Source organism: Zootoca vivipara, chromosome 2 (assembly GCF_963506605.1).
Source record: "Zootoca vivipara chromosome 2, rZooViv1.1, whole genome shotgun sequence".
Taxonomy (NCBI): Eukaryota; Metazoa; Chordata; class Lepidosauria; order Squamata; family Lacertidae; genus Zootoca; species Zootoca vivipara.
In genome coordinates this window covers 86,065,842-86,089,468 of record NC_083277.1, presented here as the reverse complement: position 1 = coordinate 86,089,468, position 23,627 = coordinate 86,065,842, and the positions used below count along the sequence as shown (strand labels likewise).

At 46.2% G+C, this 23,627-nt stretch overlaps 1 protein-coding gene across 8 annotated transcripts in view; it reads left to right on the top strand.

Annotated features, from left to right (window-relative positions):
• The first annotated feature begins 3,010 nt into the window (after positions 1–3,010).
• Positions 3,011–23,627, top strand: part of ARHGAP44 (Rho GTPase activating protein 44) — a 90,806-nt gene continuing 70,189 nt past the window's right edge. For all 8 annotated transcript variants that reach the window (XM_060271794.1, XM_035104687.2, XM_035104686.2 and 5 more), the window contains exon 1: positions 3,011–3,641. In XM_060271794.1, the coding sequence (XP_060127777.1) occupies positions 3,589–3,641 (53 nt within the window). In that variant the 5' untranslated portion in view covers positions 3,011–3,588. The remainder of the gene's footprint in view (positions 3,642–23,627) is intronic.

The window sequence follows — 23,627 nt, the reverse complement described above, 5'->3', positions numbered from 1 at the left end:
CTCACATTTAGAGAAACAATAAAACAGCTCACACAGCACTACTTTGTATTTATACCAGGCATGTGCAAGGGATACACCAGCTTTCCCCAATCTGGTGTCTTCCAGCTGTTTTAGACCTACAGTTCTCATCAGTTCCAACCAGCATGGCTGTAGCCCTAGGCTTTAGTCACATGTCCTGATGGGAAAATAAAATGCCAGTGGATGTACCAGCAGAACGCTCAACCAGTTCAGCTGCTGTGCCAGCAAATGAGCTGGCAAAACACCTGAGAAAGAATGGAACTGTAAATTAGGATGAGAATTAGCACCAGAGCAAAACCATGCCACTGTTGATGGCGCAACTTTTATTATTATTATTCATTTCATTTTTATATATTTTAAAGAAAAAATCTCAAAGAGGTTTGCAGCACATTAAAACGCCAAATAAAAGAATTCAGAGTAAAACAATACTGAAGAAAGTCAAATATGAAGCACAGGCAATGACTGTTTCACACATCTTCAATATGTGCGTGACCATGCATGCGCACATCTCCACAACCAGGAAATAGCTGGGAAGGGGGGGGGGGTAGGTAATGGGAACAGGGTGGAGCGGTGGAAAGACCAAGGCAGAGGACACCAAGGGAAAAAATAGAAGAAGAGAAGAGAAAGAAAGGAAAAAGAAGAAAAGAAAAATATAAGGGACTTCCAAATTTCCATCTGTCAGTTACATAAAAGAAATTATTCACACTAGAATGACATCAAACTGATCTACTTTCTGCTAGGCAATATTCTCACAATCTTCTGGCCCAAATGTCTCAAATTAATTCCTTTTCCTTTTCACCCCAAAAGTCCAAAAGCGGTTCTCTAATTATTGTTATTTATAAATGTCGGCAAGGGTTTATCCAGCTAAATGTATCCTTCAGTTTCCAATGCAGTTTAAGTAATTCTTCAAACAGTAAGAAGGAGAGAGAAAAATTCTAAAAGGTGAGGGTGTTTGATTTGTGGAACTGAGCCTGACCCTGGGTCTGAAGTTTGGATGCTGCTATCCCTGTGCCCAGCCAGCCAGGCCTGTGGCATCACGTCCCATGTTTCAAGTGCAGCCCAAGGTGAGGGCCAGTAGAACCACCTGAGCTGAATGGAAATAATGTTAACTGCACCTCATCCAAGACCATCTTGGCTGTTTCTTAGTGCAGACTCAGGTCATGGTACCTGAGCTTTCACAACTGTCGCCTGCCATGAACCACCATTGTGGCATGATTGGCAGCAACAGCAGCAGATATGTTCTCAGCTTATGAAAATATTTGATTCTCTTGTTAATTCTGATTTCTGCTGTTAAGACACTGGGTGTTTTTTTTAAAAAAATAAAAATTTATTAAAGTTTTTTCATAATACAAAAAGAGAAAAGAATCTAATCTAAATTCTTTTATTCTGTGGTTCTGTTCTCTGATTTTTTTAAGCACCATTGCTTGGTTCCAATAAATTTTGACAATGCCATCTAGCTACAATGGGTATGTTTCACCAAAAGTGGTTACCAATGGCTGTTGCCCATAATGGCTGTGTTCTACCTCAACCACTGGAGGCAGGAGGCCTCTGCATGCCAGCAGTTGCTGTCACTCTCAGGTCCTGCTTCTAATTAGCCACTGCAAGAACATGCTGCTGGGTGTAGATCAGCGTTTCTCAACCGCTGTTCCGCGGCACACTAGTGTGCCGCGAGACACTGGCTGGTGTGCCGCGACGTGCGGCGACGAGAAGGGCGATTTGCATTGTCACGTGCCTGGTGGCCGCCAATAAGCAACGCTAACCCGCCGGAAAGCAATATTTCTCCTCCTCTTTCCCAAAGCTCAGTGCAAACGAGCCTGGCGGCCGCCAATAAACAACGCTAACCCGCCGGAAAGCAACATTTCTCCTCCTCTTTCCCAAAGCTCAGTGCAAACGAGCCTGGCGGCCGCCAATACACAACACTGACCCACCGGAAAGCAATATTTGGCAAGTGTTTCTTACAGTCATAATTATAATATAGGGCGGCACAGAGTTAATTTTTTAAAACTTTTTTAATGGTGGTGTGCCTCGTGATTTTTTTCACGGAACAAGTGTGCCGTGGCCCAAAAAAGGTTGAGAAACACTGGTGTAGATGGGCCTTGGAGTGAAATCCTTTATGTGAAAAAACACACACATTGTTTTTGTTTTTTGGTGGGGGTGGACTCTACCTATTTGTTATTTAAATTGTCTGTCATGTGGCAATCACTGCTGGTATACTCCCTTATCTTTACAATAGATAAGATGTTGTCCTGATTCCTGCCCATTTCACAGCTGAGGTTGAAGCAGCGATTTCTTTGTTCGGCGAACACTGTGCATTTTGGAGTTGGACGCTGGTAGAACTTGAAGCCGGCCCAAAACAGAATCTCCTTTGGAGGAGCACGCTTTCCGAGGACACAATCGCCGGGGCTTTATATATATAAAAAAGCGTATTGAGCAATCCCTATAGGGATAGACAGATGCCTAGATGTGTCCGTAGAGGGCGGGGGGCGGCGATCTGAGTGTTCAGTCAGAATAAACTAGCCAGAACCAGGTCCAAGTCGCCAATATAAGCCGGAGAGCTTCCTCTACACTACCCCTTCCATGATGGTTGCCGACTTGGGCAGCTGCAGCGTGGCCGAAATAGGAACATTTTTGTGCGCGCGGGGTGGGGGCTCTCAATCCAGCCAGCTATATATCTTGAATTACAGAAACGCGGGCAAATGAGGATGAGCAACCGGGTGGTGGTTGTGAGACTCACCGGTTTTTCGCAGCAGCACCATCACCACTAGTGAACAGAGCCTCTCATTTCTGGCTATTTTCGGGTTGAAAGAGCTACCCACCCCGAGCAGGAATGGATGCTCGGCGCTGCTGCTGCTGCCTCCTTTCCCCTCCGCAGCCCCATTGCGCGGCGGCCGCAGCAAGTTGCTCCGCAGCGCCCCCACCCGGCGCAAGTGGGAAAGCGGCGGCCAGGAGGCGGAGACTCCAGTTCCCAGAGCCCCAGGCCGGGCAGCCGCAGTCCGAGCCGCCGCTTCTCTTCCAGCCTTGTCAGCAGCGCAGCGCGTCGGCATCGCCGCTGAGCTCAGAGAGGGAGAGAGGGAAAAGATAAAGACGACCAGCTCAGCATGGCCGGCCGGGCGTGGGTCGGGCGGCTGCGCTGAGCACTCGGGGCCGGGCGTGCTCGCTCGGCGGCTGCGCTTAGCCAGAAAGGGAGAAAGTGACGCTCTTGCTGCTGCTGCTGCTGCTGCTGCTGCTGCTGCTGCTGCTGCTGCTGCTGCTGCTGCTGCTGCTGCTGCTGCTGCGCCCCCGAAGGATGCAGGAGGCGGCGATGGTGCTGGCCGGGGGCTGCCCCCCTCCTTCCCCCCCGCCGCCGCTGCTGCTGCAGCAGCAGTGCTAGAGTCCTCGTCTCCCTCCTCCACCTCCTCCTCCTCCTCCTCCACCTTCTACCTTGAAGAAGAAGGGCCATGTAACCGCCTCCCTCCGCCTCCCCCAGCCCGGGATAGCCACCGATCTCCCCAGCTCTCCCTCTCCTCCTCCTCCTCCTCCTCCTCCTCTTTCCCGAGCCCGTCGCGGCGCTCTCTGGCCAAGGGCGCAACCATGAAGAAGCAATTCAACCGCATGCGGCAGCTCGCCAACCAGACCGTGGGCAGGTAAGGGAGGAAAGTGGATTGGGGGGGGGGGTCCAAGGTAAAAGCACATCGCCTCGGCTTACAACGCCCCTTTCTGCCCCAGCAGACGCTGGTGCGCCAAGGAGCGGTGTACGGGAGGGTGGTGGGTGGGTTAGGGGTTAGGTACCGAGTGCAAATTATCCCCCTCCCCATCTCTATAGTCGGTTTGTTTGGAGGGCTGTTTTGGTGAAGCTGCCTCCATTACGTGTTTTGGTTTACCCGAGCTTTCTATATTCCTTCGGTCACAGCTTGTGTATTCCCCTCCTCCAATTTCCTATGGTTCTTCCCGCCTCTCTCTCTCTCTCTCTCTCGTTTACACACCCGCTGAGAGGCTGCTGTGGTTATATTGGGAAAGAGATCTTCATCCTTTGCCTGCTAGCCTGTGCTTAGAAAATGGAAGGGCTTCTTTCTGCTACCCCAAAGCCCTTACCTGATGCTTCAAGGTGCTTGCTTCCGATGCTGTTTGGCCTCTGCTGGGTTTGTTCCCCAAGTAGTTTTATTCAGGAAGCTCTTGCTGTATGAAAACTCTGCCAGTTCCCCTCCACTAGTATAGGTTTTATCATAACCAGCTGCTGACAGGCAGGAGGGACAGGTAAGCAAGCTAACTGAAACCACAGGAAGGCGTAAAAAGTCTGCCAAGGGGCAGTAATGGCATTTAGCAGACTTTGCCTTCTGAGTTAAGGCTGTGGTCCTAACCTCACTTAGCTGGGAGTAAGCCCTATTGGATACAGCCGGACTTAGTTCTGAGTAGACATTAGGCTTGCAGCCTCAAGCTTGCAGAAAATTCTCCCTGGAGAGTCAGCTGCTCAGACTATAGCTATGGGGTGTCCTTTTCACCTCAGTTATTGCTTATCTCAGAATTTCTCTCTCTCTCTCTCTGCTCACCTCAGGATTTATTGCTGTTTATGCTTGCGAGAATCAGCTGTTATTGGTTGGGGAACTGGCCTAGCTGGCTTTTGCTCAGCAGCTGGCTTTTGAAGCAAGGAAGGGCCGGTGAGCCCTGCTCCTGCATGATAAGGGAGACTTCCTTTTGGATGTTGCCAATCTGAGCATCTTTCTTCTGCCCTTGCTGTGGCGGCCAGGATCAGTCTGGACCTGTGAGAGTGCTGTGCAGGCTCTGATGTGCTGGCTGGGCCTTGTGTTCGCGGCATTTGCTTGCTTTAATATGAATGCTTGCTGCAAAACCTTATGAGAATTATGCCATGTCTAGATAGAGGTTCTCTATCCCCCTCCCCAATCTTATTCCTGAATTATGTCCCATTTTTTGGATAGAGGTATGAGGCAGATGGAAGGGTCAGTGGGAGGGGGAGGAGCTATGTGGCTTTCGTGGAATGTTATAACACAGGGGGCAAAAATTGTCTGGGGAGAAATCTCGCTGTGCTTTGCAACCTATTTGTTTGATTTCTTTTCTTCTCCTGACAGCCTTAATGGGGGGAACAAGGGATGCGCTGAGCAGCTCTTCCAGTGTTATGCCTGCGGACTGTCCAGATGGACAGTCATTCATTCGCGCCAATCTATCCAGCTGACATGTGTCCATCTTTGCATCGCTTCTGCTAGCAGCTGTGAGCACTGGCTTTCCCTACAGCCTCAAGGGATGGCTAGCCAAATTGGGTCTGCCTATGGCCTGCAGTATTTGGGGAAGTTTTTGTTCTTCATTTCTCGGGATATTGCAGCTCGGCCCTGTGCCATGGCTCCATTGCTTGCATGCCTTTCTAGTAGTTGCCTCAGTCCTTGTTGAGAAATCCAATCACGTCGAACTTGGGTTTAATTGTGGTAGCAGAGGTGGCCCTGCTGTGCAGGCTGCTTTTGATAAGCGTGGTGAAAAAGCTCTTCTGCACAGCCAGCAACAATCCCACTCCCAATTTTGTGGTCCATTTTGAATCACCAGGGGGAAAAATGACTGTGCCTCTGAAACAATGAGGTGGGGTTGGCTTGTTTTCCTTTCTCGGCAATCAGCTGGTGTAAGAAACCAAATGCCATATTGGTCAGTGTCTTGGCTGTGAAAGCAGGCGGCTTGGCTGTTTAGCCGAGGGCATGTGTGCTACTTGATGGGGAGACGGCTTAAGGCATTGGTTCTGCTGTTGCAAAGCCTGTCAATGGGACTGTGGAGCCAACAGGCATAATAGCAGCCAATTTGCTGAACAAATGACCTACATTAGACATTGTAGTGGGAGGTGGCTTGGTTGAGAAGGGAACCGGTGGGCATAGATGTAATTGTATGATGTGCAAAGGTAATGTGACAGGAGTCATGTGATGGGTTGGAGCTCTATCTCTCTTGCTTGTTGTCTGAATAAAGGTACCACTTTGACCAGCACTAAAAAGGGGTGGGGGGTGGGGCACCAATTGTGAGCCATGTTTTCATGTTAGTTGCATATAATAACATTTGTGTGCACACAGTTGGTGACCTCAGGCCTAGATGTGTTATGCATTTGTGTAGAGTCCTTTGTCTAACTTTCAGCATGAATAGCTGCTTTTCGATAAGCAGCAATTAATTGCCCTGATACAGCTTATTCACATGAGCCATGCATATTTTGGCTGTCCCTAGTGTGGCAACCTCTCTTTAATTTTGGGTGGTGGCGGTGGGCGGGCAGTGTTGAGAAGAATGGTGACATTTGACAGACCTGCTGGAACTTCCAGCCAGCTGATGTGACCAAAAGGTTCTGTTGTTAACTATCCCTGGGTTTCAAAACCATGACTCAGATCTTTAAAATCACATAATAGGTTTAGAACCAGTGAGATTATATAAATCCTAGCTCACTCTTGTGCGTTTTCCTATTTGTGGGAAACAAAATTGCTCTTTCTGGGAGCTTTTCTGCTGTCAGTGTTAACTTCCACTCCTTCTTGTTACTATTTCTATTAGTAAGCTGTTATTTCTGATTAAGTACCTGTCAGTTCTTAGTTACTTTGGTGCCATTCTATAGTTAAACAGGATGCCTCGTAGACGATATCTCTTATCTTGTTTGGGGTATGTTTGTGTGCACATGTGGTAACAGATCTTGGGCATTGGCTATGCTGGAGCCTGGCCACATGGCAGAACTGCATGCAGAGAGACTCCACTGCCCCTCGGTTACTTTGTTTGGAGTCTGTGAGTTTTATATTTACTTTCCATGGAAATAGGATGTATGATAGATAACCTTACGGCCTTTGTTCTGCTCGGGATTCAAAGATACTGAGAAAGAACTGCCATGAGTTCACAAGGCAACTTGGCTTGTGTTGGAGGCAGAGGCAGAGAGGTTCAGGTTCATTTCACCACCCTTCTCTGTTGCTATCCTCAAGGTAGTTTACAAGCTGAAGAAACAGCAACAAATACAACAAAGATCATACATCTTATAACAATCCAATCCAAATAAGCCATAATAAGATATGACTTTAAAATAAGCAATTTATGTTAATTAAAGTAATATTCAACAAATCCATTAGCATATAAAAATACACAACAGCGTTAACTCTCAAAATATCGGCAGAGAATAATTAAGCAGAAACTCACTCTCAACAGTTGCATTAAATAATTACTAAACTACAATCAGTAAAAATAACAGCAAGTCACAACACCAAACACATAAAATGCATTACACAATACAATGCATTTAAAAAACATTGAATTGAGCAACTATTATGAAATTATTTTTGAGAGGCTGAGATGTTTGGTAGTTGTTGGAACACTAGTTTGAATTAAGTGGTCATTAGATGAATAAACCATGTTAGTTTGGCTCTCTGTAATATCAGAACAAGAGATAATAAAATCGTAGAATTATAAAGTTGGAGGGGACCACGAGGGTCATCTAGTCCAAGCCCCTTCAATGCAGGAAACTTTTACCCAGCGTGAAGCTCATGCTCTACCAACTGAGCTATCCCTTCACTTGGCAAACTTCTGTTGCACTGTATATATAAAGGAAATTTGGTTCCACTCACAATGGTTGGATGGGAGGTTGCTGGAGCCAGCGATTGCACACCTAAAAGGGAACAGTTGTGGGGAGGAAGAGCTAAGAAAGATTTTATGTCATTAGAGGCCTCAGTCTTGCAAAAAGTGTCCACCTTCAAATTATATTCAGACTTTGGTGTTCAAGGTGGCAGTATATACAGGCTCTTTTTCATTAAGGCTCTGAAGTGCGGGCAGCAAGTACAGCAGAAAGTGGAATTGCTTATGGCTTCCTATTGTACTCTTTTCCATCTCTGTGCATCTCCTCAGTGGCAAATGGAATGGGTTCTTTCCATTTCTCTACTGCATTCTGATACCTCATATGGAAAATGAGGTTTCCTGGGAACATAGGCCAACTCACTATGCACTATGTAAATGATGAAGGATGATGGGAGCTATAGGTCAAATAATATCTTGAGAGCCATTGGTTCCCCATCCCTGATTTAGGGTGTGGGTGTGGTTTATGGAGTTTCCTTAAGTAAAGGTAAAGGGACCCCTGACCATTAGGTCCAGTTGCGGATGACTCTGGGGTCGCGGTGCTCATCTCGCTTTATTGGCCGAGGGAGGCAGCGTACAGCTTCCGGGTCATGTGGCCAGCATGACTAAGCCGCTTTTGGCAAACCAGAGCAGCGCACAGAAACGCCGTTTACCTTCCTGCTGGAGCGGTACTTATTTATCTACTTGCACTTGATGTGCTTTCGAACTGCCAGGTTGGCAGGAGCAGGGACCGAGCAACGGGAGCTCACCCCGTTGCGAGGATTCAAACTGCTGACCTTCTGATCGGCAAGCCCTAGGCTCTGTGGTTTAACCCACAGCGCCACCCGCGTCCCTCTGTGTCTCCTTAGATCTTAACAAACCTTGCTATCTTGCATGACTGCCATTGCCTGGTGACAGTTCATCCTTTCCTCACTTTCTCAGTTGGGGGTATTCAACCATCTTATTTTCCTTTATATTCAAATTTCAGGATAAAATGAGGGAGGAGACACAAGGGTGTGACAACAGCACATCTTGCTTGCCTCTGGTAGCACTGAGAAGATCTCCTTTCCCCTTACTTTGCCTCCATGTATTGCCTGCTTCAGGAAAGCCTCCAACACCATATGCTGTAACACATGCTCTAGCTGTGCACTGAGTGGGCATCTCCACTGAGCTGTGGAATAAAGGAGGCACTGGGTGATTATTTCTTTGCATTCTAACCAGCTTGGATTGAGGCTGCTGCTTCCTTGACCATCACAAAAATCTATAAGAACTAAGGCCCATGTCTAACATCCTCTTCTCACAGTGGTTGACCAGATGCTTGTGGAAAGCCAGCAAGCAGGATTCATGCACAAGAACACTCTGCCTTCCAGCAACTGGTATTAAGAAGCATTGCAGATATCTATCGATAGCTGTCTCCTTCATCATACCAGGTTGCCAAGGGAACCTTCCTTTAACAAGGGTGGGACAAGGAGTCAAGGCAATCTTTCTCTCAGTTAGACAGACAGACAGACAGACAGACACACACACACACACACACACACACACACACACACACACACACACATTCCTGGATTGGCATAGTAGATATTGTTTTTCCCCCTCTTGCATTTCCTTAGAACATCCTTCTTGGATTGGACAGATTAAGGCTGTCACTTGCTCTGCAAAAAAAGAGATGGAGAGATGAAGGCAGAGGAGACCATGTTAAGTTAATTTGCATCCTTTCAGCTATGTCTGTTTCAACCCTCTTCCCTTCCACAAGTTCATCCTTCTGGAAGGATGGTGTTCCTCCCTCCCTCCCTCTGCCAGAATATAAGAGCAGTAATGGGTAATCTGCATTGCAATCTCTGCCTCTGTCTGTCAGATCTTGACCTTTTCTGTATAAAACAGAGGTGAAAAGCAGAATAAACAACTTACTGGCAATTTACTGTGGATAGCTTTTCTATCAAACTCCCTTTTTTTAGTGGTATGAAGCTGGTTTCAATCCAGATGCAGCAGAAACCCTGGTTAGTCTTAGTGGGTGAGGTGGGTGTTTGCTTTGGAGAAGAGCTGGGACAAAAGCAGCCCCACAGGCTACAGTTAATTCCTTATTGGGCTCTTTCATACGAGCATACAGAATTCAGGTTGAAGTATTTGTCCACTTAGTCCTGTGGTGTCTACTCTGGCTAGCAGAGTTTAGCTTCTCATGAGAGATGTTTCACATCACCTGATCCTTCTAACTGGAGAGGCCGTGCATGCAAAATGTGTGCTCCATGACTGAACTACGGTCCCTGCTCCTTTTTTACATTTGCATTAGCCTTCTGAACAGAGTTAGGGAAGTGGATCCAGTCAGCGGGCCAGATTATTGAGCTCCCCCACCCTTGGCAGGCTGTTTTGACTGGTGGGTGGAGCCTAATGACTTGGCAGTCATAGTGATGTCAGGTGATCCATCCCACAAACTAAGCCCAGCCAAGGGAGCCTGGAAGATACCACCAATCAGTTGTCTGGCACAATCTTCAAGCTCTGGGGTTCAGCTAGACTATTGAGTTCCAGAACTTTATGGCATAGTCAATCCCAGCTGCCTTGCTCTGGCCACTGACAGCTATACTGGCAACCTCATCTCCACTTGCCCCATATCTGCCATCATACATATGGATGGGTGTGCTGTAAGGAAAGTGGCCTCACAAGCCAAACAGAGACTTGTGCCAGCCCTAATTAGGCCCATGGCTCCCAGTTCCCACAGGCACGCTTTAGACTGTCTGTATGCCTCTGGCTAGCATATGTTGGGGATTAACAAATAGCTGTATCAATCTCAGTACCATTCCCCATTTATGAATTTCTCAGTGCATCTGTCTGGCCTTTGTGGTCTGACAGCAGGCTGAGGCACATGGACCAATGATCTGACCCAACACAGCAATTCTTAATGTCTATGACATCCCCCCTCTCCTTCAAACTTTTCCAGGGGGGTAGCCCTGTTCATCTCTTGTAGCAACCTTAGTAAATGACAATTTTTAAATGGCACACATTTTCATGGACCGCAGGCCACTTCTTTGGATGCATGGCTGTTATCCTGGATTACAGGTACACACATAATTCTTTGTAAGGCTGGATGGGAGAGGATTTGTAAATGGTGAGGTCAGAAGGAAATGGAATGCAGGAATTACCAACAATGATAATTGGGCAGGTGGCCAAGGGACGCGGGTGCCGCCATGGGTTAAACCACAGAGCCTAGGGCTTGTCGATCAGAAGGTCGGTGGTTTGAATCCCCACGATGGGGGGAGCTCCTGTTGCTCAGTCCCAGCTCGTGCCAACCTAGCAGTTCAAAAGCACGTCAAAGTGCAAGTAGATAGATAGGTACCACTCTGGCGGGAAGGTAAACGGCGTTTCCGTGTGCTGCTCTGGTTTGCCAGAAGCGGCTTTCTTGTGCTGGCCACATAACCCGGAAGCTGTACGCTGGCTCCCTCGGCCAATAATGCGAGATGAGCGTGCAACCCCAGAGTCGTCCACGACTGGACCTAATGGTCAGGGGCCCCTTTACCTTTACCCCCCCTCTCTCTCACACACACACACACGAGAACACAGACATCCTGGCATTGGTAAGCTGATTAACACATGCAGCCTGGGTTAGAATTGATTGTGTCAATGACACAATCCAATTACCGTACTGGATGCCTTCTGAGGTCTGTCGCTTGTGGTAGTGGTGGTGCATTGAAAACAGGTATGGACAATAAGCAAGTCTGGTTGCAGGTTCAGGAAGAGAGCAATATTCTCGCTCCCTCTCTTGCTCTCTCTCCTGCTCCCCTCTCTCCTTGAAACACACCATATGCAGTTTTAAAGCCTGCACTACTATGACTCTAAGCAGAGATTAGATTCCACTGAAACTTGGGAAGTGTTTCGTCTTCCTCGATTCCTATGTTTTTCTGTTTCATTTAATAAGACTCCAGGCAATAAAATGCTGAAACTGTATGTTAAAGGAAAACCAAAAGGAGTTGCAGATGACAGAGGAAATTAGCTATTAGGGGAGGGGATGGTTCAGATGGTTGGAAAGGAGCTTTGTGCTGCAGGGAGGCACAGCAGAGAGGCTCCCTCCACTCCTTTGAGCAGGTGGTTGCCCAAAGACCATGCCACCAAATAAATTACCTGGTAACATTCCTGCATGCACCAACTATATTCTTGAAGAGCTTTCAGCCATGATGGTGGTTCACATGCAGAATGTCCTGTGTGTTTGGAGCAGGGACTGAGATACTAGGCACCAGCACATAGGGTTGCCAGACTCAATAGTGGACAGGACTTCTGTGCCTTTAATTGCCCTGCTCTCTTTTGAGTCTGGAAACCTTAAAGAGAAACCAGCAGACCCTTTGTTTAATTTCCAAGCATAGGGTCTGCTGGTTTCTCTTTAAGGTTTCCAGACTCAAAAGAGAGCAGGGCAATTAAAGGCACAGAAGTCCTGTCCTCTATTGAGTCTGGCAACCCTACCAGCACAGGGCAGAAACATTTTGTGCTAGCAGAACACTTAGTTGTAGGAGAAATCATGAAAACCTCATGTAGGTTTTTGTGTGTGCCACACAGCTCTTGCACCATGTATGTGTACATGCTGAAGAGCCACAGCTAGTCACAAACTCCTAAATGCATGAATGTGCATTGGATTAGATGCATGTTTATGCAGCTTGTGCAATGATCTACCATGTGGCTTTCCTGTTGCTGTTGTTTCCTCCTTTTTATATGCTTGAAGCAGTCCAGCCCCTCAGTTGCGTCCAAAGTACAACTTTCCAGCTTAAGTGTTAGGGCTTGTTGCTGCCCTCGGCTGGCTCCTTTGGGAGGAAAGGCAGGAAATAGACTGAATAAGTAATTGGCAAGATAGAGCTGGGTTTCAGTTTTTAAACCCTAAGCTACTATTTGGGGTTTGGAACCAATAAGAACCAGGGCATTCAGGAATTCAAAATTGGCCGTGAAATGATATAATATGTGTGAAATGATATGCATGCCCTTATCCCAAACAGCATACATTTGATTACATCCATTTGCCTGGCTCTTCTGCTTGCAACAATGCATTTTAAAAGCAAAAATAGTCAATTAAAAAGCAATAAATAAATGACCAGTTAAAACATACATCACCATCCTTTGTCAAACCTTTGCCAGTTGGCTTAACTCCTGCTATCGAAAGCTGTCTCCTAATATCAAAGTCTTGCAATGTTTCCAGAAGATGCACAGACTGAATCTTAGCCAAATCTCTAGGGGGGACGGGGGAAGTTATGGAAGAACTGCTGTCAGAAAACCATTTTTTCCTACATGGAGTACAGGAATATAGGATGCTGCCTTCTACCAAGGATTGATCCATCTAGGTGGGTACTTGCAGTTTGGCTGACCAAAAACTCACACCCAGAATGTATGAGAAGGCTCATTGTGGGCCATAGTCTGTAATGGCAGCATTCATGCGAATTCCTATAGAGTTAGGGTCTCTTCTGTGTCTTAATTTTATAGGGTGTGATGTTGCCCTAAATAGTGTTTTTTATACCATAAAGCAGAATTTAATTAGTGGTTCCGTTGATGACCTTCTTTCACATGCACTTCGGGAGGACTTGGGATGCTGCAAAAGACATTTAGCTACTCCCTGGAAGAGAATTCAATATTTTTACTGATTCTGGTGATGTAGGTTAATCAGTGTGTATGTCCTGGTCTGCATCATGCCATCTGAGTAGGTCAGTGTTTAGCAGAAATCACCAGGAGCATTTTCTTAATTTTGTCATGACTTCACTGTTTAATATAACATTTATAACACACTTTTCCTCTAGTGAGCCCCTTTTATCTTCACAGCAACCCTGCCAGGTGGGTCATTCTCAGAGATAGTGGTGGTTAGCCCAAGATTGCCCAGAGAGGCTCTATGATTTTTTTCTCTCCAATTAGTCTCTTCATTAGTGCTGTCAGATCTTCTTGCTTTCATACTCCAGAAAATAAAATCCATGCTCCCAATGGCAGCTGAGCAGCTGGAAAACTCTCCTTGAGATAAGAAAGGAAACCCTGGAGCAGAATTTAACTGTTCCACAGGTTGAGCCTGCTCTACACAGGTTCCCAAGGTCATCTGGGTGTAAAAGGGGCATGTCATAATAACCTTCAGCCCAGACTTCCAAACAGAGGCTCTGTGTCACTTAGGGCTGCTTGTGCAACTTGCCAGAGCGATTGTGCATTTATGTACACACAGGCAAAGTTATGAGAGCTTGTTTTGAAGCTGGACTTGACTGTATTTTCCCGGGTAACTTTTTCCAGACAGCATCTGAGTTCAGCATACTGGACACAATTTGAATATGTGCTGCTACACATAGTGGTGGGTGGAGGGGGAGAGAGAGAATGAATCATTTACCTACTGAACAGATTGATTTGAAGGCTATGTTTTATCTATAAAGTGTTGTTACCTCAATTGCTCTGCTTTCTTTCCTCCTCGTTCTCTGGTATCTCCTTTAGTTGAGAATCCTGCATTGCAGGAGTTGGAGTAGATTATGCTCGGAATCCCTTCCAACTCTATAATTATGCGATTCTATGATTTTTAGAAGACATCTGAAGGCAGCCCTGTTTAGGGAGGCTTTTAATGTTTAGTAGATTGTTGTATTTTATTTTTCTGTTGGAAGCTGCCCAGAGTGGCTGGGGAAACCCAGCCAGATGGGTGGGGTATAAATAATAAATAATTATTATTATTAAGCCTCCCCCCCACCCCTTATTCTAACTATTAGGAAAAGTGTTCTGATCATACCGATTTCATCATCGGAGATGCCTGGAATCGGCTTTGTCTAACAAGGAGGAAGTATAAATTAATTCAGCCAGATCCTCTTCCATATTGCAACTTGCTTGTGAATTTCTCAAATCATGAACATTTATTAGAGTAATTAGTCTTGGGGAGTAAGTAGTTAGGCTTTTTCCAGCTGTGAGAATCAGTATAAATGGGTCTCTTCTTATATAGCCCCCCCCCCCCGTTCAAAATGAAGGTGACAAATCTAATGATCAAATATTAATGGCTAAATGTGATGAGGATTTTGCTTTTGGATTTGAATATAAGACACACAAGCACTTTCTGCCTGCCTTTGGGGAAATGGGGAACACAGTTGCAGTAAGCATGTACAAATTAGCAGCTGTTTTAGAGTATGTAGACAGGGAGTAAACAAGAACCCCTCAGGGATACTTCCAGGCAAAGAGCTTTTCCCAGAAATTGCAGCAGGGAAACCTGCCTTAACTTTGGAGGGAACTCCTGCAGTTCATTCGCAATTCTGACAGTCATCTGAATCAGCTTCTCCCCATCTCCATCCTAGTCTGTTGCCCCCTGATATTTTAGGACTCCAGCTCCCATTAGTTACAGCCAGAATGGCCTGTGGTCAGAGACGATGAGAGTCCAACCACATCTGGAAGGCACCAGATTGGGGAAAGAGGCATGGAGTGGTGAGAGGTCAAGTCCATTGCCGCTTGGTAGCTGTCTTCCAAGGAACTAGATCAACCTTGTCCAATCTGGTGCCCTCCAGATTCTTTGGATCATCCCTGATCATTGGCCAATCTAGCTGGTCCAAAACTTCTACGAAGCATCAAGCTGGGAAAGACTCAACTGCATGGATCAATGGCCAGGCTCCATCAGGCCTTTTCATGCGCTATTGCAATTGCAGACAGCACATCTGCCACAGCTTTGAGGAAGACTAAAGAAACAGGCAACTGCTACACAATGCATCAAGCCAACAGCTTGTTGGTCCATACTTTGTATCCGAGTCTGCGGTTGCACAGTAGAGGTGTTTTGTGACATGCCAAGCAAGGCTTTTTGCCAAGGAGCCTGTGATGTGTGGACGGAGTATAGAAAAGGTTCTGTAGGGAGCCTGATTTCATAGCACCTACATGTTGCACTAAATGAGGACAACTTGCTGCCTTTGGCCATACTCTGCAGAGCCCACCAAGCCCCAGGAGAGACCTTTCCAATCCCCTGCTGCCCAGCTTATCAGCCATCAGCTGGATGCTGAGAAGAACATTACTGTTCCTGTGCTGCAGGCACAGCAATCTCTGCTGCTCAGGGATTGCCGAGGAATGAAGGTTTCATAACCCCCCCCTACACACACACACACACACACACACACCACACCACACCACACCACACCACACCACACCACACCACAACCCTGATACAGCCTAAGTGAGGGGGGCAGAGAAGGGAAGATATATGTTGAAAGGGGAAGGTGAATAGTACTTTCTAGACACAACCACTGCTGCATGTGGCCCTTGGGGGGCAAAAAGCTGCCTCTAAATCCAGCAAGCAGAGGATGGAGGGGAAATGTTGGCCAGACAGGGGTGGGTGGGTGATGTGGCCAGAGAGCAAACAGGAGTCAGAACTGTGATTTGCTCATCCTTCCTGCTGACCTGGAGAGCACACTTTGATGTGATTGGCCCCAGTTCTCAATTTCATGCCATCCAATTGGCACAGAGTGATGTTTGGGACCCTTCTCCCCACCCTGGGTATTGCCATGTGCCAGGGGAGCCTTGCTCCCCTCTCTTTGACTCTTCCCACCCCCCACCCACCTCCTCTTTCTTTTTCCTCTGTACAAGCAATTTCGTTCCATTCATCACATAAGCGGCAAATTTCGTTCCATTTCACACGTGGCTGCAAAAAAATGGCTCTAGACCCACAGGAGTTTCCTTGGCAAATGTGGCATACATCGAAGAGTAGAGAGGCGCTCCTTTAAATAAATCATCTACTTCAATAATTGATGTGAGGAAACCATGGTGAAAACTTTGTGCAGGGAGCTGGGGGTAGAGAGGAGAGGCCTGCAAATGGGCCTCTCTTTATGATGACAATAACAGAAGCGGGTGGGACCTGGTTCATATTAGTAGGGCTGTGTTGAGACGCTGCAAGTTCAGCCCTTTGGGAGGCCCATACTTCTGGAGAGATATTGGATATGGTTAATCTGATGATATAAATGAGTTTTCTGAGAAGCGGTTAATTTAATGCTTCCTTACCCAAAGGCAGGTTAAAGGCTTTTGGACCCGATGTCTGAAATGAGAATATCTGGCTCCCTTGTATTGGTGGAGAATTGAGATCCATTTTGTTTGCATTGGTTCTGTGTCTTTCCTTGAGAATGAAGTTTTTAATAAATAAAAAATCTGCCAGAAGTATAATAGCAAGAGTCCCAGTAGTGATAACCAAGTGTACTTGCACTTACAGAAACTAATAATGTCCATGCTGGTATATATAATGCCAGTGGCAGTCACCTTATTGTGATTATTTATAGAACACCATCAAAGTGCATAGTGTTCTACAGAGCAATACAAACAAAAAGGGAGATCGTTACCCAAAGTAGCTTGCAGTCTAAAGATTGATGGTGAGGGAGACAATAAACGGTGAAGGGGAAGGGAGGGAGGCAAGGTGGAGGAGACCAGAGTAAGGAGGGATGGATGTGAATGGAGGCACATGGCATTAAGGCCAACATGGCATTAAGGCTAACATTCTGTCAGGACAAGGATTTTATTAGGAGAATTTGGGCTGCCCCCAGGTGCACAAGTATCTTAATGTCAAGGGATGAAGCCAATGCTTTCTGGGCATTGCCCCTGCCCAGAGCAGTGCTCCATAGTGAGGCTTTAAGGGGGTGCAGAGACGATATGTGTGAACTTCTATTGATGCATATTGCATCAACTTAGGTGTGGGGAAGTCCCTGGGTAAACTGGTCGCCTGAGACTCCTAATATGCAAGGGATGCCCTGTACTTCACAGTATCAGAGTTACTTTGATGACAGCGCCTTGTTGACATGTGATGTTTGTAGACTGCAGTAGAAGGACTTTTATCTCTTGCTGACTTTGCAGCTCCTTCTTTGATTCTCTGAAAAGCAGGAGGCGAGTGTTATGAGGTCCAGTTGTACCTTGGAAGTCGAAGGGAATCTGTTCTGGAAACTTCCAAAATGTTAGGAAACCAAAGCGTGGCTTGATTGGCTGCAGGAAGCTCCCGCAGCCAATCAGAAGCTGCGGAAGCCCCGTTGGACACTCAGCTTTCAAAAATAGCTCGCAAACCAGAACAGTCGATTCTGGGATTGTGGCGTTTGGGAGCCAAAACGTTTGGGAACTAAGCTGTTCCAAAAATCAAGGTATGACTGTACTTTGGAAAAGTGATGTGGCAGAGGAGGGTTTTTGTGCCAATGCCATTCCAGCCCCATGATGATGGCTTTGGCAGAGTTGCACCAGTGATCACCTCAGCATTTTCTCTGAATCTCTGGCTTGTTGCTTAGGTCCTTGCTTCGGCTTCAGCCTGAAGCAGTCATTTGCTGCACATCCCATGGAGTTCTTGTGAAGCAGCATGGAATCAATCTTGCTACCTCAGGAAAATTGCCTTCTCTCTTACTGTGGACATTTTTCGGGGCACACTGAGTTGAGTATGTGCCATATGCCAGACATTGGTGACTGCTGCAAGTAGAAACAGAGCGTAGCATTTTGAGGAAAGATTTTTGTGAATTCTGTTCCTCTTGAACCTTACAAGAGGAAACGATATGCCTCTAAGGACATGCAGATATGCCTCTGTTGGTGGGTGTGGGAACCTCACGCCTAGGTGCTGAATGTGGCCCTCAATATCTCTCTGCTTGGCCCTCAGAGATCTCCCCAGACATGTGCCCTCCCCAGACCACACCCCTCACAACTGCTGTTCTGCAATTTCCTTAAGTGCTTCTGCCTAGCTGGAATATGGTTGTGAACTGTGATTAAGCTGCTTTGTTTGCCTGGATAGAGAGATGTGAGTGTATTTATGTGAGAAAACTCTGGCATTTATACGGCTGGAGTCTAGCCTACTGTGCAAATGTAAGAACCTATCTGGTGCTATTCCCCCCCTTTTTTACATTGGGACCCACCTATCACTGGCATGTGGCCCCCAGAAGGTTACCTATAAGGCAATGTGGCCCTCAGGCTGAAAAAGGTCCCCCAGCCCTGGTCTCAGACCAGTAGTAGCATGCAGGCATGGTAGTCTGTCTTTGCCCTGTTGCCTCTTGTTACATTTTATTTATTTCTTGGATCATCCCTCCTTGCTTCCCATTCTTCCATCCTTTGTTGCTTTCTTGCACATTTTGCAACATGCACTGAGATTGCAAAGGAGTCTCTGGGGAATTGAGTAATGCATTAATGAGCTAACAGATTTTCCAGAAGATGCCTGAAAAGTGAGCCCATAATTGGCAAATCCACTTAGGGTGAAGAGTGAGCTGCCCCACTTTCCCCAGCATGTCCTGGGGAGAACAGCTGGCGTTCTCATTTCTGGAGCTGGAGCTTTTTCTTTCTTTCTAGTATTTCTTAACAGAGAGTGGATGTGCTTCTTGAGGCCCCGGGGAATGTCATGTTCCAGAAACAAAAGAGTGTGTTTTGCATTCTTTCCATCTATCCGGTGCCTGCCTGAAATTTGCCCCCTCAGCTTCTCAAGCTCTGCCTTCCTCTTCTATCCAAAGGCTGCTGTAAGTGTTTTGAAGCAATGTCAACTATTGTCCAAAACAATGGATTTATTTCCAAAGCATTTTGGGCACCCGGCAATCTTAATTTCCTTACCTGGAGTCTATGTGGAACTTTGGACTAGACTGTGGTTTTTGATTGGCTTATTCTTGGCATGCGCTGAACTTTACATATCTTTAACCGACTCTGCCCCGAGGACCTGGTGACTATATCAGAATCTAAACCAGGTCTATAGTACTGAATGGAATGAACCATGTCAAATGTAAAACTGTCCAGCGATGCCTTTAGCCTGGACAGTAAAAGCTGGCCCATGTAGAAAGCTGCTAAAGTGCTTTGACTCAATTCTGAGAAAACAGAGTAGTTGCCAAGAACAGAAACATAAAAAGCTTCCTTATGCCAGGTGAAACTATTGGTCCATCTAGGTCAGAGTATTATCTATGCTGACTTGCATTTCTCTATGGGTTTCAGACATCGTTCTTTCTCAGCCACAGCTAGAGTTGCTGGGACTTTCTACATTATTATTATTATTATTATTATTATTATTATTATTATTATTTATACCCTGCCCATCTGGCCGGGTCTCCCCAGCCACTCTGGGCGGCTTCCAACAGAAAAATGAAACACAATAATCTATTGAACATTAAAAGCCTCCCTGAACAGGGCTGCCTTCAGATGTCTCCTAAAAGTCTGGTAGTTGTTTTCCTTTTTGACATCTGTTGGGAGGGCATTCCACAGGGCAGGCGCCACCACCGAGAAGGCCCTCTGCCTAGTTCCCTGAAACTTGGCTTCTCGCAACGAGGGAACCGCCAGAAGGCCCTCAGTGCTGGACCTCAGTGTCCGGGCAGAATGATGGAGGTGGAGACGCTCCTTCAGGTATACTGGACCAAGGCCATTTAGTATTTGCTCTAAATCCCCCAGAATTTGGGGGATTTACAGCAAAGCCACGTCCCAGCGCCTGCCCACATCTGCCTTGTGGATCTGGCATTTGGTTTCATCCCAGTGTCTTGATAAGAAAATTAGGTAGAGATGAGAAGGTGCACTTAGACTGCAGTCTTTCACACATTGAAGGAGTAGTAAAATCGTCTGCTCGATGGTTTTAGCCTTGAATTTTGGGAGGGAGGAGAAGCAACAGCAGCAATGAAACTGTCCTCAGCCAGTTCTGCTTGCCTGTAACAATGAGAACTGCAGATCACGCCCAGAATTCCAGCAAACTCTTCTCTCTGGTTCAAATTAGCAGCTGAGGCTCATCCTATTAGATTCCTCCCCGCCCCCAAAGTACCAGGCAGATGTGTTCTTACAATAGGACATTTCCAACCTTTCTGAGTTGCTAGCCCTTATGGCTGCAGAAGGGCTAGAAATCCCACTGAAATCCCAGAAGATGGCTTGATAAAGATGCACAATTAAAAACCCAACAATCAACTTCTGAACAAATGACACAAAACGAGGGAGCACATGGTTTAGTTTATTCATAGAGGTTGCACAATTTGGGGTTTTCTTGGGGCAGAATTTGAATGGCTGTGGCACAGAATTACAATTTGTGTTCAGCATGGAATATACATAGTCTTGCCTGCTCAGGAGTTTTGGCAGCATAGAGCTTAGAGATGGAGGAGCAACGCTCCTAGAATTTTCTTTGTGGAAAAAAATCCTTCCTGATCCTGTTCTGCATAAAAAATTTAAAGTACCACTGCATCCAGCTACATCCCTGTCAGAGCTTTGCTGGCAATGTGCATGCAGAGTTGCAGCCGCTGGGGACGAAAGCAGCAATTTATGACTGCGATGTATATTTCATGTGGCTTTAGTGCTTTTCCTAGTAAGAGGCACACTACGCAAGGAAAAGCTTGAATGCTAAAACATTTTCTTGCGTCAGAGGAGCAGGCTTCAGCCAGCCAATGTGAGGCAGAAATCCCTACAATGATTGCTCAATACTCTAGATGCTGCGCTGAGCCTCCATCTTCACTGCCTTGCCCAGCAGTGGCTTTCCCTCATTGCTTCAGGGGTTAAAAGCTTTTGTGATGACAAGTAAAAAAACCCCGAATAAAATGGGTCTGCTAGGGAGGATTATCCTTGCCCTTGGTGGCTTGTTACTGCTCAAAAGATGGATGAGTGTTGCAGTCTTTCGCTGTAATATGTATCCCAGCTTGTGGGATGGGGAACAAGAATCTTTGCCTTCTTCCTTCTATTGTTGCCTCATAATTTTATTCCTCTAAATGTCACAGGAACTTCCTCTTCTGTTACAGCTCTCAGCATTTGTCCACTGGAGAATGATAAATATTAATCAGGGATAGTTACATGTAGGTAGCCGTGTTGGTCTGTCATAGTCGAAACAAAATTTAAAAATTCCTTCCAGTAGCACCTTCGAGACCAACTAAGTTTGTCATTGGTATGAGCTTTCGTGTGCTCTGAAGAAGGTATCTGAAAAAGTGTGCATGCACACGAAAGCTCGTACCAATGACAAACTTAGTTGGTCTCTAAGGTGCTACTGGAAGGATTTTTTTAAAATTTTGTTTCAGTTAATCAGAGAATGATAGAGTTGGAAGTAATCCCAAGGGTCATCTACTGAAGTCTGGGTGAGTGGAAGGGAGCCCAGGAAAAGCTGCAATATTTTGTTCTAATGATGGTTCTCTCAGGCTGCAATCCTAGACAGGCTCACTTGGGATAAAGTTTTATTGGGCATGTTGAGACTTGCAGAGGAGTGTACCAGGTGTGGAGAATTTGTGGCACTCCGGATATTGGTCTACAATTACCCTTGTGGCTGACCACAAGTTATGCTGGCTGGCACCGATGGGAGTTGTGGCCTTCCAAATGCTGTTGTACTGCAAGTTCCCATCCCTTCTCAGTACCAATGATGATTTCTGCAGGTGGAGTTCATAGAATCATAGAATCATAGAGTTAGAAGAGACCACAAGGGCCATCCAGTCCAACCCCCTGCCAAGCAGGAAACACCATCAAAGCATGCTTAAAGACCTCCAAAGAAGGAGACTCCACCACACTCCTTGGTAGCAAATTCCACTGCCGAACAGCTCTTACGGTGAGGAAGTTCTTCCTAATGTTTAGGTGGAATCTTCTTTCTTGAAGTTTGAATCCATTGCTTCGTGTCCGCTTCTCTGAAGAGAGAACAGAGAACAAAGTCTGGAACACTGGTGTTCTTGGGAACTGGTTTCCTCAAATAAGCTTTGGTTGCAGAGTTAACCAGTACTTGGATATGAATATTGCATTTAGCTGTATTTAGTCCCCAACTGACAGTCCAGAGCAGGCATCCTCAAACTGCGGCCCTCCAGATGTTTTGGCCTACAACTCCCATGATCCCTAGCTAACAGGACCAGTGGTCAGGGATGATGGGAATTGTAGTCCAAAACATCTGGAGGGCTGAAGTTTGGGGATGCCTGGTCCAGAGGGAAGTTAGTTAGTTTGTTTTAACTTCCTGCTGTTTTTTCTTTGTTTTTTTAAATAAAAACTATAGTTATGGCATTAGCAGATACAAACACATGCCAGGAGGCTGTGGAACTTTAAAACCACAATATGCAGTAAACTCAGTCTGTGGGTTGGCTGGAGATGCATTAACGGTATAAGTGGAAAAACACACATAGGACACCAGGAAGCACCCACCCAATGAGCCACCCAAAGAAGAGACAATGTCTCAAGATGCTGATGAGTTTCCATTAATAGTTAAACGGCCTTCTTCAGGGGCTTTCTACCAGAGACAGTATATGTATATGTGTATCTTTATCTGTCTCTGATAGAGAGCCACTGCAGAAGGTCTTTTGGCTGAAATGCTTCGGGCTATTAATAGAAATTGATCGGTGTCTGGAGACACTGTCTCTCTTTTTAGCATAACTGTATATAAGTTCTGTGTCCGCTTGCCTGCTGCCCTGGAACCTCTGCCCTTGTTAAAACTGTGCTTGCCTAGGTTTGTGACTGCAATGAAGCCATTGGGGGTCAGCCTGCATATCCATTGGACGCCTTTCTTTCTTAAGCTTCTCCATCAGGGGTTTCCAAACTGTAGCCCATGAGCTTCACTCAGGTCGCCTGCAGCATATCTGTGGATTTGTGGCAAAAGAAGGCATTGAATATTCATATCGATTTTTAATAGGCATTTTTGTTGCTTCTTATGATTGTACTACATTTGGAATTCTGTGGAATTCCATCTGTTACACCGATGAAATGCAATATGTAAGTAATAAAAGCAATACAGTGATACCTTGGTTTACAACCATAATCCGTTCCAGAGGTCCAGTTGTAAACCAAATCAGGTTGTAACCCAAGGCACGCTTTCGCCAATGGGGCCTCCAAAAAGGAATTGGTTGTAATAAAAAAAATGGGTTGCAATCCAAAAAAAAAAGGGACACACACTTCAGGGTTTGACGTGGTTGTAATCCAAAACGGTTGCAAACCAGGGTACCACTGTAAAAGTACAATTAATAATCATGCAGTAGCTACAGCAGGTAGAAAAATCGTTATGTACAGTGGTACCTCAGTTTGCGACCACAATCCATTCCCCGGAGGCATTCACTCGACGAGACATTCGCTCGACGAAGGCATGCTTCCACGCGTGCACAAAGCGCTGATAGAGCGCTTCTGTGCACGCGCGCTGCGCAGATCGCTTCTGCGCATGCGTGAGCTGCACAGATCGCTTCTGCGCATCCGAGCGCCGCGGAACCCGG